Source organism: Blennius ocellaris (assembly GCF_963422515.1).
Source record: "Blennius ocellaris genome assembly, chromosome: 6".
NCBI classification, from domain to species: domain Eukaryota; kingdom Metazoa; phylum Chordata; class Actinopteri; order Blenniiformes; family Blenniidae; genus Blennius; species Blennius ocellaris.
The window spans coordinates 28,286,159-28,304,452 of record NC_137655.1 but is presented as its reverse complement, the minus strand read 5'-3'; the positions used below and the strand labels follow the sequence as shown (position 1 = coordinate 28,304,452).

The window sequence follows — 18,294 nt, the reverse complement described above, 5'->3', positions numbered from 1 at the left end:
ATCTCAGGTATTTGCCCAGTTGGTTGTTTCCACTTCCTTGATGTCTTGAAAAAAGAGTTTGGTTGTTGTCAAGGCTGGAGAGAAGTTGTGAGCTCCTGTAGCAGTTAGCACCTCCTGCTAACTGTGGTTGACTGGTTCTGCCAAGACCAAGTTGATGATTAAGGAGCCGTTCTTCTTTGCAGAGTCCTGGTTGTTCCCTTGTCCAGACTGAGGAGCTGGTTGTTCTGGTCTGTGATAGTTTTACTGATTGATCAAACACTGGGTGGATCGGTCAGAAGAGGAGTTGAGGCTTTTGGTTGCAGGCCTCTGGTGTTAGCTGTTAGCAGGCTGGGCTACAGCCCAGCTGCTGGGATGTAGCTCCTCCGTGGTGTTCACAGAGCAAGAAGACTGTGAGGTGTCGTTTCCCTGATCTCGTCCTGGGAAGCTGGTTGATCTTCCCTGGTTGATGGGAGATCAGACTCTGGGTCTTGGTCTCTGGATCAGTGGGAGGTCTGACCCTCTTGGTCGGTCAGAAGAAGCCTCTGCTGTTAGCTGTATGCTAATGTTGGGTGAGCTGCTTCCAGAAACTCGCCTCCTCCGTCAAAGAACAGGAGCAGAACTTTTTAGAAAATCTCTGCAAATGCTTTTTGGAAAGGTGGGGGATTCGAAGATGTCAAATCTTGGGAGCCTCCAACCAAACGGTGACTGGCTGACATGGGGGAAGCCAGAGTCACTGAGGAGGGAATGGGGGAGGATTTGCATGGGACTGCAGTGTCGGCAGGACCCCCTGCTGGGTGTGAAGCTCGGGCAGATTCCTGGGTCACACTTCACATGTCATGACTGTGTATCATGACAAATGAAGATTGTCTTTCCTTAGAAATGAACCACTTTTTCTGTGGTCTTGTGAGATCCCAACACTGCTTTCTCTCAATTCTGGTCAATTTTAGTCTTTTTTCCAAATGTGGTCCGTTAATGAAGTTGTTGGCTTTGTAGCATTATCAAACATTTTTAACAAGAACAAATCCAGATTGTGATGGATCTCAGGACAAAGGATCCCAATGTGAGATGCATCAAGCAACTTAGCAAAAATGATTAAAAAACACGTCAAGGACAAAGAAGGGATTGATTCAAAAACAAGGCAGGACAGAATAAGACTGAGAGGATTGAGAGCATCGTGCACAGATCCTAGTAACAAACCAATGAGCTCAGTCTGAAACGCTGCAGATCACATGAAACACACGGAGATATTTAATGAAGCCAATACAAGCTTGGCTTCCTGCAATGACACACCGATTCTCAGGCAGGCGCCTACTTATCCTGGTAAGAATTAACCTTGGCATGTAAGCTAATTAGTTCTCTTTTTGTACTTGCTGGATTTAATCTGCATCGATGCTTGTCATCCTGGTTCCAGAACCAAAGAGGAGTTCACTGTTCACTGTTCCCGGTCAAAGGAGAGAAAGAGCCCAGTGACTCCCATCCTGTGGTACGGGCTGACTTACAGGCCAAGAAAGGATGACAAAATAGCAGCATGTGAACTAATAATGGGGACAATATGAAAATCCCATCACAAGATACTGACATCTGATCTTTCATTTTTTAACCTTTATTGGACTGAAAGCAACAAAAGTCAAGAAATAAAAATGCAATCTGGTGTGAGATGTTGGCAAGTTTCCATACGAGACTATGAATGAATCTAATTTAAACTACATGCATCCACTCTCATGATCTTGTTTATCCATATGCCACTTCCAGACAGATGTATTCATACCGAGCAAACATATAGACACAGGGTTGCGAAAGTGCAAGCTACAATCAGAATTGGTTAGGTGACAGGCTCCAATACGCTCAGAGACACAAGTGAAACATAAATCAGTCACATATATGCAGAAACATGAGAATGTTCTAAAAAAATATAAAAGTCAGGAAATTCCTACTTCTGACTTGTGAGTGTTTCTATAACGATACGAGACTGTCAGGTCAGACCCATTCAAATCTGCCTCAAGGTCCCATGTCTGGAATGGAACCGAGGATATTTCACTACACAACTGCAATCAGGTTCATCCCGACTCAAAACATGGAACAATATTATTCATTATTGAGGCATTGTGGGAATTGAAGTGTAGAATGTAATAATATTATCATTATGATAGTAATAACTTATTATTACAAGTCTGGACAAGCAGATTTATGTTGTGAAAATATAAGTTTCTAGAAAGTTATTTTTACATTAAACAGAAGAAAATACAAGATATGTGGATAAATATAAGCTGGATGTCTACCTCTACATGCAGACTGTAGGAACCATAAAAGCAACCGTCAGTCAAAGAGTTTTCCGGTAAACAGTGGAGTCAGTCAGCGCTGGTCACAGTTAAGTGCTCACAGTCTTCTTTACTCTGTGTCACACTAATCCACTCAGCTAATGGAGTTTTCTGCAGCACTGTGAGGTTACCTGGCAACGCTGCCGGCCTCCGGCGATCTGACGGGCGTCAGCCAATCAACAAGTCGCTCAATTAGCCCGTCACGTTCCTCTGATTAGACCTGACGAAACATTAACGGCCCCCGTGGGAAGGAGCGATCAATGAGGGGGCAGTGAAGTGATGCGAGATCAGGAAGAGGGAGGAGGAGAAAGAGCTTGGACATAATGAGAGCGACGTCATAAGAACAGAACACAAAAAAAAGGAGAAAGTTAGAATACAGGACGAGAAATCTCAAAAATTGCAACATTTGGCTTTTGATCTGACAGGCAGAGTTGGACAGACACATTTTTAGATCTGATTCTATTGGAAATTATATGAATAATTTTGTTTAATACAAATTTCAACAATGCATAGAATGATTTAATGTGTTTTGCCACTTTTAAAATCTATCTGCATTTTGAAAACAGTGTCCATTTACACAAAAATAGCAGAAATGCTAAAAGCAAAGTAGTTGGCATTCTGGGGCACAAATTGGTGCTATTTTTATAATGGAGCCACGTTTGTACGCGTGCACACACACATACACACACACACACACACACACACACACACACACACACACACACACACACACACAGAAGAGAACAATGAGCTCTAAACATCAACAATGTGAGCTCATGGGCATTCTAGTGGACAGACCATCAAGTTGGATGACTATTACGGTGACTGTCAAAATAAAACTACTAAGTTGGATTGTTATTACAGTGACTGTCAAAATAAAGCTAAAAAAGTTGGGTTGTGCCCCATTTCTACGGGGACGGAATTGGAGCCCATTCGAAATGTTGCATTTTCACTTGTTGCATTGGAGATAAAGTTGCACAGTTTTCAAAAAGTTATGTTTCCCCGGAGCCATATTCAGAATGCAAAAGAAAGTTTTGCGTTTTCATTTTTAAAATGTTGTTGTGAAAACGCCGCTTGAATGCTGGCCTCTACGTCTCAGAATAACAGAATAACAATTTTGTTAAAGATGTGCCAGTTACCCTGTTTGTGCATGTATTACTTTATAGCCATGAGTCATATTGATGTGTTCGGTTTCTGGAACAAAGGTTTAGACTCAGACTGGATATTAATAATTTCATGGCTCCTGGACTTTGTGAATGGCTGGTGTGCAAACGGCAGTGACTACATGAGGACTGTGTGTGTTGCAGTGCGAGGAGCGTGGTCCTGCTGGTCGTCCTGGTCTCAGTGCTCAGTGGGATGTGGTGGCGGTCACTACCAACGCACCCGCTCCTGCAATAGCCCCGCCCCTGCTAACGGAGGAGACATCTGCATCGGGCTGCACACCGAAGAGGCTCTGTGCAACACACACACCTGCGATGGTAAGGCCTCACACCAAAACGTCTGAGTGACTTTCATCCCGTCCTACCCCAGGACACCTCCGTCCTGTCTGTCTGATAAAGTGCTTCTTTCATCTGCCGCTCATAAAGAGAGCAGGTTTTTACATGGATGAAAAGATAAACAGTGTCATGCTGAGAAAACAACCTTTGGCTGCGGCGCTTCCTGCTGTTTCTCACCATGGCAACCAGAAAGAGTACATATGGAAATCTCACCTAATGCATTAGAGAGAGAGAGAGAGAGAGAGAGAGAGAGAGAGAGAGCCCGGTTCACATGGCAGGATCGGCAGATTTCCCAAACCTAAGAGACCACACACACGGTGATAAATAATCACAGGTTTAACAGTTTTGGTCATACCGTGTGTGGCGTACAGCCACTTGGCAACATCAACACACCATACACGAACCAAATTCACTCGCTAACATCCCCAGATCAGACGGGAAATCTCGCAAAACCTCACGAGATCAAACGGGATTCCAGAGTCAACAAACCTGGCAGACGAAGAGGATGCAATGGCGATCTTTTTTTTTCAAAAAAAAAATCACACATTTTAAAAAGAAGAAGCGTTGGTTCGTCATTTTTGGATTCCCTGCCCCTGTGCAGGGTTTCCTCACCACTTCATCACCTCACTTTCTGATTGGCTACGTGTCACAGTCAACAGCCTTGGGGCACAGGGGACACCACACCCAGTGAGAACTTGGGCCAAAACAATCCAACATGTTGAATATCTCCGATCTCAGATCGGTGCTGTCCCGACATCCTTCCGAGCAGAAGAGAGCAGTCTTAACACAGCACACACAGCAGGAATATCTGATAAGATTATTTTATGATGATCTGAGCGTCCTTAAGATTGTCTGAAGGAGAGAATCAGGGCCAAAATCAGCCTGATGATCCTGTCGTGGGAACCGGGCTTTAGACACAAACTGATACAGCCATTTTTATAATGGTCAGAAAAGTTGATTAATTACTAATTAGTTGGTTTTCTCTGGATTAGGATCTTTATATTTTGAACACACATAATATTGCAGTGCTGCTGTGTGTCGGTGACTGATTCACTCATTCATTTAATTGAGCTGAATATATTGGTGAGAGGAAGATGCTCTATAATCTGATGTTAGAAGGATGATGCTCTATTATCTGATGTTAGAGGAGGAAGCTGCTCTATAATCTGATGTTAGAAGGATGATGCTCTATTATCTGATGTTAGAGGAGGAGGATGCTCTATAATCTGATGTTGGAGAAAGATGCTCTATAATCTGATGTTGGAGGGGCGATGCTCTATAATCTGATGTTAGAGGAAGATGCTCTATAATATGATGTTAGAGGGGGACGATGCTTTATAATCTGATGTTAGAGGAGGACAATGCTCTATAATCTCATGTTAGAGGAGGAAGATGCTCAATAATCTGGATGTAGTGCTCAAACCATATGGCAGCTAATGAGCTTTTATTTTTATCGTTAATTTATGGGTTTTCTTGCTTCCTTCAAATGTGATCATTTGTGAGATGTATAAAAAAAAGGCCCACCACACCTCCCCCTCATTCTATACTGAAATATTCATGAGATCTGCTTGCTAATCCAGGAGGATAAGAAAAACTTCCAGTATGAGAACTCATGAGGTTTCAGCTCCATCCGATTCCAGGTTTTAATATCAAAACGGCCCTCTGTGTTTTCTCCATTTCTTTTCTGGTAATGCATAAATACAGATATTCATCATCTTGGGATGTTTTTTCAAAACTATGGCTGCCTCCCGACAGATGTCTTGTAGTGCAGATTATTTCTGCCCGAATTAAATTGTTTCCCTTTAACAATCTTTTTTTCCTCTCAGATGCTTTTCATTTTGAGTTAGTCAATCTGTCATTCAGAGGGAGAATAGCATTCAGCCTCCCTGGTAATTACACACACACACACACACACACACACACACACACACACACACACACACACACACACACACACACACACACACACACACACACACACACACACACACACACACACACACACACACACACACACACACACACACACACACACACACACACACACACACACTGTGGTCATGTTAGCCGGGTTGCTAATCAGTGACCTGACCAGTTTAATGTTTCCTGTCTGACTCGCACCAACACGTTAGCTTGGCCCGTCACTAACAGCCTCTCTGGCCTGCCGTGGGTTTCTGTTATTGACAGGCGGGACGTCAGCCATCCAGAGGGGTCCTCCCAGGCGCTCTGCATGTGTAATTAGAGGCGAGCCGATTGTCAATCACCGGGATATTTGATGCCTCTGTCGCTGGTCATTTGATTAAAGTGTCCCCCAGTAATGGAGGACAGTGGGGAGGGGGGCGTCGGGGCGGAATACTGATAAGGCCGGATGGGTGACATGAAGAAATGGGAACAAATGAAGCAATTAAAGCAAAGTTGTAGCGAGGCAGCGCTATTAAACAAGTTTGTGGTGGTGTGTTTTGTGTCTAGATGCTTGTGCAGAGAGGAGAGAACAGATGGAGCAGCTTGGTGGCGAGCGTCAGATTGGTAGGAAAGGTAAAGAGGCCTGCCCTTTAGCCTCTCTCTCTCTCTCTCTCTCTCTCGCTCTCTCACCCAAAGCTGAATAACAAGCTGCTGGTTCTGAATGGCGGTGGCAGTGGGTGCAGGGTGCAAAGCGAGGAGCTGGAAGTTGGGAGGCGTTGTGTTTCGCGGTTTGCTCGCCCGCTGTGGAGAAACAGTACAAAAGCTGAGGCTCCGGAGACAAACATCTCCGGCATGCACTAAACAAACTCTGGGTTTTTACTGCTGCAGTCCTGTTTACGTGTCAAACACTGCTCAGTGTGTCTGGCAGCCTGGGAGGGTTGGCGGCCGCGGGTGGCGACAGCTTGGGTGGGCGCCGATTCTCCGATGGCCGTCACGGTGCTCTGCTCTCTGTGTGTAGGTGGCTGGATGGCCTGGTCGCTCTGGTCGGCCTGCGATGACTCCGGCTTGCAGATGAGAAGTCGGGTGTGTGGTGCCCAGGGAAACGCCCCCTGTGTGGGGAACGCCACGCAGCGCAGGGACTGCAATGAAATACCTGGTGAGTCGGTCAACGCTTGAAGTTTGAGGACTGCTGTCGTTCTTCTGCTTTACCAACGTCACCGAGCTCCCTGCAGTCTTCTGCCTTGTTGTATGACGACGACTCCACCGCAGGAAGAGCCAGCCCTCTAACAGCACGAGAACGATGGACATGAGAATGAAGTCACTTTGACTTCAGATCAATGTGCTGACATGTATGAAACACGTTTAAGGCGCATTCATGCTACCAGTGTCCGCGACCACGTGCGGACTTTGCTACATCAAAACAACACCAAACAACATACAGTGTAAACAACACCAAGTATAAACAAAAGTAAGTGTAAACAGTCAGTGTAAACAACACTCAGTGTAAACTATTATTTTAAGAAGCGACCATCGCTGGGCAGTAGCATCTTACTGTCTGTGTAATCTGATTACTTTTTAAGTAACTATTAAACAAAGGGATGACTTTTGTGAAGCAGTTATTAGATTACTGTTACTTTCCCACAAGCATTATGTACTTACAATCATTTTTACAATTTTCGTTGTACTCCCCGGTACCATGACAAATAAAGCTATCTATCTATCTATCTATCTATCTATCTATCTATCTATCCATCTATCCATCTATCCATCTATCCATCTATCCATCTATCCATCTATCCATCTATCCATCTATCCATCTATCCATCTATCCATCTATCCATTACTACATTCCTGAACCATGATTTTGTGTTGTGTTGTGTTCCCACAACAATGACGTATCAGCGGCACAACAACAGTGTAAACAACAGTGTGACCGTGTAAACAAGAGTGTAAACAACAGACAGTGTAAACAGTAGTCAGTATAAACAACAATGTAAACAACACACAGTGTAAACAACTGACATTGTAAACAACAGACAGATTAAACAGCACAGTGTAACCAACAGTTAATGTAAACAACAAGGGATAGTATAAACAACACACCGTGTAAACAAATGTCGGTGTAAACAAAGGTCAGTGTAAACAAAATTCAGTGTAAACAACACACAGTGTAAAGAACACACAGTGTAAACAACAGTCAGTGTAAGCAACACAACAGACAGTGTAAACAGCAGACATTGTAAACAACACACAGTATAAACAACACACAGTGTAAACAACAGTCAGTGTAAACAGCACACAGTGTAAACAACAGGAGACAATATGGCATTTAAACAGCATTTAATGCTTGAAAAACATCTGGATTTAGAGTCAGTTTCATTCTGGGTGAGTCGCGGTGAAAGTGCCTGAAAATGTTTGTACATCAGTCATTCAGCCTCTCTTCCCATCTGAGTCTTAACATAAGTTAATAGAAGAAATACCGGCTGTATTTCAGTAAAATATGCTGTAATGTGAACAAAATAGGTTTAATTGTTCATTGATTTCAAAACAAAGTCCAAACAGGCTTTAATAAGTCAGTTTCATTCAATTCAGTTTAATATGATAGAATCTGCAGAACCAACAGAATGAGGTTGAAAGGTCTATTGCTTTATAGCCTATTCGGGCTGTGCATCATGTTTCTGAAAAGTAACTAAACTAGTAGTTACATTTGAAAGTAACTAATCAGTAAAGTAACTGCATTACTTGTCAGGGAAGTAATCAGTCACTAATTACTATTTCGAAGTAACTTGACCAACAATGGAAGCGACTTGTACATCAACATATATCGATATTTAACTCCATTACGATCATATTGACTGATTTTGCCAAACAATGAAAAGATGGAGGCGCTGCAGAAATAGTTTAGACTGAAAAACATGTTCAAGATTGGAGAATACCTGAGAAAACTGACTGTGACGAAGAAAACCAGAAAGCAGATTGTTGGGAATATATGGTAGCAGCTCAGGGGATTGGAGCAGATCCCTGCTATTGAGACGATCAGCCACTTCTTATCTCCAGTTGACTCTTGAGTTCGGTTAAGAGACTTCCCGCCGTCAGACTTTTGGCCAACCCTTTATTGGCTGCAGCTCGTTGGGAACCAGCTTGTTTATCTTCCCTACTCAGACGTTTCGTGGTTGAGCGGCAACATCACGGCCAACATCTTGCGTGTGTCTCTTCCCCTGTACCAAACTCACCTGCTTTTCTTAATTAACCGTAATGAGTGGGCCTGAATCCGACACGTTTAGCCCCCGCCACCCCCGCCGCCCCCGCCCGCACAACGCCTTGTCAGGCTCCAAATCCCTAATGAGCGGTGATGAAAGCGATTAATATTAATGGCTTGTCACAACATCTAATTTTATTGTAAATTCCAATGAGGCGAAGGATGGATTTGTTGAGGTCACTTGCAGAGGAGAAGGACGCCTGCGAAGAAACACGGAGCCCCAACATTAATCAGTTGCTCTGCCATTAAATTCTACTGCAGTGTGACCATGAAAGATTTCCATCCTGTAACACCGAGAAGACATTTCAACGTCTCATTGTGTTTCTGCATGTGTCAACCTCCCCTGATGTCTGTCTGTGTGTGTGTGTGTGTGTCTCCACAGTCATTCTCCCTGCATCTGGTTTTGATCAGGACCAACAGTGTGGAGGTAAGTGGACGAGCAGCTGCCTCCTCTTCATCTCTCTGTGTGCATGTTACAGATGTTTGGCTTTGTTTCGACCCTCCCCGTGTTTCCACAGATGTTCATGTGCATTTCCATGCAGTAGTGTTCACTATGGGTCTGTTGTTGCACTGTTTAAACAGCCCATCAGGACTTAAATGCACAAAGAACTTGTTTATGGACTCATAACTGCCTGAAAGATTCTGCAAAATAAACGTTTTGCAGAAGTTTAAATGATAAATTTGAACAATCACAAGTTTAAACTTTGTTCTTATTCGGTTGCTTTCTTAGCTCAGCCTGGTGAACTGAATGGATGTGTCTCTTTTTATTCAGGAAGCCATTCAATGTGAAGGAATAAAGCTCATTAAGTGTCAGAGTGGATGATGTTTCACTCTCTGATGTACATTCACTCTCTGAAGGACTATTTTGACATACTCTGCTTAAACATGAAGACTTCAGTCTTTTCTGTGAGAGGAAAATGACTAAAAAAAGCATTTTTATATCAACTTTCTACCAAATTAATTTCATCTGTCCAACTTTCAAAATAAAGCTAATGCTGTTTTTAAACAGCTAGCCTGCTAAAAAGATCAAATGACTCAGTTTAGAATGATAAAAAAAATGCTGAACAAGAAAATTTATATGTATTTATTTATTTATTTGTTTATTTGTTTATTTATTTTTTTTTATTTTTTTTAAACTAAAATGGCTTACAGAAACAGTAAAAAATAGCTGAAACTGCTAAAAGAAATAACATTAAACACATCTTAAATGGCAAAAAGTGAAAATGGTTATAGTAACTTTCATTTGAATTTATTACATTTCATAAGCTATGCCTTTAGAAAACATTGCAAAACTACATGTAAAGGTTGAAGCTTTTCATCAGCTTTTTGGGAGGATTTTTTTTGCCACTTTTTAGTATTTTAATCTTTTTTAGTTCTGTAGTAACTGTTCTTTTCATTTTTGAGTTTCATTTAGTGATTTGGCTATTTTAGCCATTAGTGTTTTTGGTTTAGCCATTTTAGCCAAGTTAATTAAACTGGTGAGACCATTCGATCCTCACTCTTTGAAGAGTAATAACGAATGGAAATGGTTTAAGGACATTTTAGTTTGTGTTTAGTTCCAGGCAGGAAAACTAAAAGCTCACTTTCCCAGTTCAGTCTGAACATGGAGTTGAAGAATGTCATTTGCATGTAGGGAATAATGGCTGTTGGTTCTCTGGAGAAGAGCACATAGATAGGAAGGAAACAAGCCAAGAAGAGTCTTGCATATTAAGGTCATCCAGAGGATGAAGCTCCTCACTCTGGCTGAAGCCACTCTGCTCTGCTACAGTTCACAGTGGTCAGACCGCAACTGGTCGCAAACCTTGAGGCACAATATTCACTGTGTTCAAGGACTGCAGACATTTTGAGGAAGCACTCATCTAAAGAACATAGTCGATAAGTGGTAAAAATGTTGCTGACAGAAGTCATTTACAAGCACTTAGGGAAAAAACATGGTTTGTTACGAAAATAAAATTGAGTCTTGATTTTAAGTTTGTGAACCAAAATTGCAATGTGCTCTTTAAAAGAAAGTTCTAGATCAAGATACTAACTACTGACACATTCCATTTGTTTACCCTGAGGGGTGGTTATTTCTGGAAGAAATCTACAATGAGCAGAGTCTCTGCATTCAAGAGCAGTTTGGGGTTCAGTGTCAGTGTCTCCAAGGACACTTCGATATGTAAGCCGAGGAGAATGAGAATTGAACCTGCAACCTTCCGATTGGGAGACAGCCGAGCTGTACCGCCCCAACAATATTGAACGCAGAGTGTAAAAACCCAAACGCCTGAACCAGGGATGAAGAACTAAAGTAAACTATAGTGTCATCAGTATAGGCATTGGGTGGTTTTATCCTTTCTTTTGCCATTTTTTAGCACATTTATCTTTAACTGTTTTAACTTTTCCTTTTTGAGCCACTTACACTAGTTGTAGCTGTTTTAGTTCCTAATTCACTAACTTCTCCCTACAGGTTGAACTTGTAGGGAAATCTACCTGAGTTGCAAAGGAAATAAGTCCAGATTGAATTAAACTGTTTCCTTTCAGATTTTTCTTCAGTTGGATGATCTACATGTATTCCTTGCAGTGACATGTGGGCAGGTGTATTTTGACTTTAGCACTCCAGAGGGGTTGAACACCCCCAGTTTACTAATGCCACGCTGCCTTCATTTCCCAGCATTCACCTCCATCCACCTGATTGCCACTGGAGTGTCCTGCTTCCTGGGTGCCGGGCTGCTGTCCTTCCTCATCTACGTGTACTGTCAACGCTTCCACAAGCCTTCGCAGGAGTCGGCCATCATCCACCCCACCACCCCGAACCACCTCAACTACAAGGGCAACACCACACCAAAGAACGAGAAGTACACGCCCATGGAGTTTAAGGTGAGCGATTCCAGAAATGAGAATACAACTGCTCAGTGTTACAAAATAGTAAAAATGTTAAAGATTCAAGGACAACTATTGTAATTCATGTTTTATTTAGAAGTTTTATTCATTCATTTATCTCAATATCCCACCAACCACAGAAGATGAATCACTGTTCATTTTTATTCCTCCTTGCTTTTATGTAAAACCCTCCGGTGGAGGCCTCCAGCCTGTCTGTAGGAACACTGTAGACTTTATGAATGGTGCTCATTAGCTTCATGAAGTCCCCAACCCTCCCACTGCCATCACTCTGCTGTGCATTCACATTCACAGTCACAACAAGTGACACTCCTCACGCCACCACTGTGAGGAGTTTTAGTCGACTTTGGTTTCCTGGCATCAACAACTTGTGATGTTTTCCTGCTTGTCTGAAACCATTGAAAGACAAACCATCTTAATGAAGAAGGCCCCTGAAGGTCAATGTAGTGAGGTTGCAATGGACCTGAATGTGATGGTTAATGGCGTGGAGGGAGCATGTTCTCACCTGTGCCAAACCTAGAATCTGGACTACAAGTCACATGTGTCAAAAACTCACTATGAACAGGGGAAAAAACTAAACACACACACAAACCGAAGTCCGAGTACAATTATATCTGTGAATTTGTTCCTTGGCTGTTACGATTCTTTTATTCATTGCAGTCATGGTTCCTGTTTTTCTCCAGTTCCTCACAAGTTTCTCACACTCTGCACTCTTTCAATGACCTCTTGTGGTCCCAGATGGTATGAAGTGGTTTATTTCAGTGAATTAATATAAGTCAACTGACCAGCCAAATAACTTTTCCAAAAAGTGATAGTCCAGATAATACTAATAATGCATTCTTAATGATGGAAGTTTTTCATTGTATGTTGGCAGCATTCTGATGTCATGCAGTGACATCTAATGGTCATATAGGGTATGTATTGGTATATAATAAACATATTAGCCATTTCTTAATCGCATCAGCATCTTAACACTTAAAAATAGCTTGTACTACGAAAACTATTGTACCTGGAGTTTATTACTCCAGATTCTTCTCACAACCACAAAAAGCTTGTTTGGTTCGTTTGGTCCCACCCATTTGTGGTTAGTCTTCTTTTTTCTTTGAACCGCCCTGTTTGATTCTCATAAAAGTCAGTGACATCCAGAATGTGTCTTATTCAGGATTTCAACAATCTCAGAGCAATTAAAGCTCAGCAACCAGCCGCTGACTTAGTCATTTAATAGCAATCATTTTCATTTATTTACTGTTGCGTGATGATGCATCAAAAAGCAAACAAGCCTTTGTGTCTTTGCTCATTCACTATTAGCTTAAACGTGTCAGTTTAATTAACCCTCAGTTATTTTTGCCCTGCACATCATTTGTCTGAGAATCAGCCTAACCACAGCTCCACATCCCTGTTTGTGATCCCTCCCGTCCTCACTCTTGTGGTTCTGGCTGTGCAGACGCGGCGCTGACAGCCGTCGCAGCGTCGAGAGCTCAAACTCATTAGCTTTAATGACCAGAGGGGGGAGGCCAGACTGTGCCGGACGTGCAGCCGATGTCACCGTGTACCGCCGCGGCGCTGCTCGTGCAGTAGGTTCTCCCTCCTCCGGGCCAATTTATATTTCCCAGCGTTGTGTATTTCCCTGACTCTAACCTGATTATCTCCGTGCCTCGGTCCCCAGAGCTGTTCAGATGGATTACATTAGTCTAATGCTTCCCCTGGAAAGAGTTTCACCTTATGTTCAGCTTTTACCAGACACTCAGCAATTGCATTAGAATAAAATGTGGGTTTTGGACTTGTTTTTATTTAAAAGGGCGCCAATGAATTCCCTCCATCTCATATATTAGAGTATTGAGCATGCTTGACAAGTTCTAAATTAAATTTGTTAAATTGGTTTGCTGTGGTTATGAATACACTCACACACACTCACAAGCTATAACCCCAAGGCTACCAGAGGTATTTTATTCACCTGCAGGCAAAAATCACTACTTGGTATTATCAGTAGCTCTTAGAAAAATATAAAGATACACTCTCGAATCCTCAAGAGTGTCTGAAAAGAACCAGATATTTTTTCTTTACCCGGCTCTTTCTGCAAAAGAGTGTCTGTATCCTGAAATACAATAAGCAAATTGCTTCACTTATAATGAAGTGCACTTACATGAAATCTAACAAAATACCTGACAAGGAGGCTTGCACCAGGAAACAAGCTGTATTACTTTGAAAATATGTTCTTTTCAAGTTAGAAGCTAAGATCACTGTCAGAAGGCAGCTCGCATAGTTTACTATCAAGAATCCTGGTTATACACGCATGCATGACAAAATGATCGTATCATTCCATGATGCATTGGCTCAAAGGGTATTTGTTGTTTAAAGTTGAACACCTGAACTGAAGCCCATCCTCCAGTTTACACCTGCAGCTCAGTGGTAGCCTGGACCATCAAGACAACAGTCAGGAAAGGCTGTGATTGGCCCTTAGACTCATTAAGTTCAGAGCATTTTCATGCAATGATTTGTTCTGTTGAATCAAATATATTATGCGTTTGGACAAAAGGTGAAGACTGTATAGAATCTGAACCTTGGATGATGATGGGCCCCAGGGCTGGACTTTGGAAATTCATGTCATTGACCGATTCATCAGATTTAGCGCCGTTGCTCATCCCACAAATGTCTCTTCCTGACCAATTTAAATGGCAAACAATCCTGTTTTCCATGAGTATATGATTCAAGGTCAACACAAAGAAAATAATTAATCAAATTTCCTGGTATTTCCTGCAAACTTTGTGTTTTCATTTTCGTGTGCTGCCGTGTCAAATCATCTATGATCGTGATCCGGAGCGAAGGTTTGATTCCTCCTTTGTCTTCTATGTTATCGTTCCAGACACTGAACAAAAACAACCTGCTGCCGGATGAAAGGTCCAACTTTTACCCAACACCGCTGCAGCAGACCAACGTGTACACCACCACCTACTATCCCACGCCCCTGGGCAAGTTCGACTACCAGCCCAACTCCTCCCCTTCGCCGTGCAGGACCTACAACCACAGTAACAACAACAGCTGAGACGCAGCCTACCACCACCTCCCTCTGGTCACCCCCCCCCCCCCCCCCCCCCCCCCCCCCGACCCCCCCCTCAATCAGACCCCACCCCTGATCCCCATGGTGACATAACCAACACCATGTGAACTGAGCTGTTCCTCAGACTGGATTCCTCCACGCAGTCTCTTCCTCCCAGTCGACTCTTCTGCATGAGAGGGTTTGTGTTTTCAAGGGTGATTTTGGAACTTTCCATCCGGGACATATGGACAACAATGAAACCCCCTTACACACACACACACACACACACACACACACACACACACACACACACACACACACACACACACACACACACACACACACACACACACACACACACACACACACACACACACACACACACACACACACACACACACACACACACACACACACACCATCCTGGTGCGGTCTTGAACTTGTGCAACCAGCTGGGGGAGTGTTATTGTAGGGACCCGTGTGGATCCAGAGAGGTTGCTCCGATCGTACCACCTCTGCACAGGTGCCGAGTCAAGCAGAAGCAAAATACACTGAAATACCTCTCCAAATCCGAGTCCCTGTTGCACGCCCTTTCATTACAAACTACACTCTCAGCCTGTAATGAACTTCGAGTCCCTCGGCGATGGGAGCAGAACAAACGGCAGCGAGTCATTCTGTCCTTGAAACAAAAGCACAGAGAAAGAACAACAACAAAAGAGAGAAATCAAAGAAGTCGATGACGAAATAAATTACAGATCAATATCAGCGCAGCTGTTTGAGGCCAAATGCACGGCACCTATTGTTGATATCCTGCATTGGAGAGGAGATAACATCGGAGTTGACTCCCGTTTCGGATGGCTGGAGAGGAATTTTCCATTTGCTTAAGATCGGAGGCCTTTTACATGCAAAGACATTTGAGGAGAAGTTTGAGAGTCTGCTTTTTTGTTTCTTCTTTATCTTTACCCCCAAAAGAACAATGAAGACTTCTGAAAGGGAATTGATTGATTCTCCAATCGATGCATCGATTCTACTGAGTGTTAAATAGCTCGGTGGTCATATCAAATATGGCCAGTGTGCTGAATAACTGGAGTGGTTTTTTTATGATGGTAGAATAAGCTAGTAGAATGGCACTTGTTCCTTTTTTTAATGTTTGTTTGTTTTGTTTTTTAAAGATAATTGTTTTACGCTCAGACGAGCCGTAGCATAGGAGGAAATATTTTGTTGAGTAAGATGTAACTGATTAATTCTTGTTTCTCTAATATCACTTAGCTGAACATTTGTTTTGATTGTTCCACATGGTTCATAACCATCTTCATTTCATAAAGCGGATGAATAAAACTATACAAAAAAAAAAAAAGACTTTAAGTAACAGTGTTTTTCACAAAAGAGCAACTAATAAAAACGTCCATTTGATTCCACCGAAAAAGGAAAATAAAAAACAAAAAAAGGAAATCTGAATTATGCTCACTCAGATGTGTGAAAGTCAAAGGGGATGCATGCGTGCGTGGATGTGCGTACATGTAACACATGTACTGTATGCATGAAGAAAGGAGGATTACTGTATTTTGTATAATGTAAATGCTTTCATACATATGACTATGAGGTCTGTAAAGATGATTGTCTTTTTATTTCTTGTGAGTTTTTCCACATTCAGTCACTATCGAGGCATCCTGCTGGTTTTTACAATTTAAGTTAAAGCGTCGCCCGGCACACATGGAGCGGACATTATTTATAGTCAAAGGCTCGGTTTGTAAAAGGGCATTTTCACAGCTATATTTTATTATTATTGCCTGATCGATGAACGCTAACCCAGCGATGCTATTTTCAGTTCAGCTAATGTACATGCACGAGATGAGAGCTCTATCTGTAAATAGGAGCGACAGCCTTCAGCCCATTTAATGTCTCTGAGAAAGGAGTGTGTAAATGTATCTGTATATTGTATAGCTAACACTGTTTGTTTAAGAGAAAAAAAAAAGCCTTATAGTTTAAAAAAAAGTGCAGCAGCTAAGTACACACCAACCAGGAGGTTTGTTTGGGGACAGAGCTCCACAATGTGACCGAGCACCCGCGGCTCACGACCTTTCCCAGCTGCTCAAACATCAGATTCCCACCACTATCAAATATTAAACATGGTAAAAACTGAGTCTAAAGGAGACTTCTAATTCCAAACATGCAGGTTTTGAGATGAATTATCCTCCCTGACCAACCCAGTCTGAACGCCGCTTGCCTGATTGGTCAGTTCTGAGCTCTGTCTCCTGCTATGTGAGGCTCTGTGTCCTTCTATGCAACTTACCAGGTGTACTGTTAGACCTGTCATGTAGACTGTAATCACTGCCTTTTAGACACTGTGAATTTTTTGGTACCCTATATTTTTGTATATTGTACATTACAAAAGGACAATAAACCTTGATGCCAATGCAGTGGTGTGTCTCCCTTGACTTTGAAGCAATGAAGAGTATATTCTCAGTGTGCGAACTATACCGCAGCATTTTGGGGGGGGGGGGGTTAAAATGTATTCAATATACAATCCTACTGTTCTACCCCATGCACTGAGCCAAAACTGGTGTTGCTAAAAGCCGCAATTAAAGATTTTTGTATGAATTTCCTGGACATTTCCTGGACGCCTTGTCTGGACGTCATATGAACGTCAATGGAAAAAAAAAAGAAAAAAGGTGTGACTCCACCTGGAATCAAATCCACATTAAGATGCACAAAACAACCTCTGAAATACTTTGACACGCATCGACAAACCAGCAACTGACACCAAACACACATGACCATCAGAATTAGAAAAAGGTAAGAAACATTTGCAGATGCTGAGTTCATTCAAATAATGTGTAATTAATATGGTTGATGAAGTTTTAAGTCACGAGCAGAAAAGCAAGACGATGGTTGTGGAGCTGTTAAAGGTGTGTTTACACAAAACAACCACAAGTTTGGCGCAAATCTCAGTTCCTGACCGTGGATAATGATTTTGACCTGAACTCTATGATTCAGGTTCGAGGCGTCACGCCGTCACGGACAGTCGCCACCTTTTATCATGAGTTCCAAGTAAGAGCAGGAAACGGTGGTGGATCTTCAGGAGTCGTTACGCACCATCAGCATTATTGTTCTGCTGTGTTGCAAACTGTGCACAGCTGCACTGCGGCTTTGTGTATTGTCACTTTCATTAATCTGTCAGGAATGTGGTGAATCGGGAGAATTTGTTATATTCAGCTGTGGATTTTGCTCTGAGAGACGTGTATAGGGTGCACCGCGCTACACAGGAAATGAGAATCACCGTCTCAGGTGTGTCTGGTGGCGGCAGGTGTTTGCCCAGGGTGTAAAACAAGTCAGGTCTACAACTGTCCAAACACGGGGAAGTCTGCAAATAATCGTGGGTGCGATCAGGCACTTCTTGTGGGGTGTGAAGAAGCAAGGTTCAGG

General features: G+C 42.5%; 1 protein-coding gene across 1 annotated transcript in view; it reads left to right on the top strand.

The window, feature by feature from the left end:
* sema5ba (sema domain, seven thrombospondin repeats (type 1 and type 1-like), transmembrane domain (TM) and short cytoplasmic domain, (semaphorin) 5Ba) overlaps nt 1-17,284 on the top strand; it is a 275,773-nt gene extending 258,489 nt beyond the window's left edge. Inside the window, exons 19-23 of the mRNA XM_080498727.1 lie at nt 3,605-3,775; nt 6,714-6,851; nt 9,337-9,381; nt 11,605-11,810; nt 14,695-17,284. Coding sequence (XP_080354853.1) covers nt 3,605-3,775; nt 6,714-6,851; nt 9,337-9,381; nt 11,605-11,810; nt 14,695-14,874 — 740 coding nt within the window. The 3' untranslated portion in view covers nt 14,875-17,284. The remainder of the gene's footprint in view (nt 1-3,604; nt 3,776-6,713; nt 6,852-9,336; nt 9,382-11,604; nt 11,811-14,694) is intronic.
* The last annotated feature ends 1,010 nt before the right edge of the window (nt 17,285-18,294 follow it).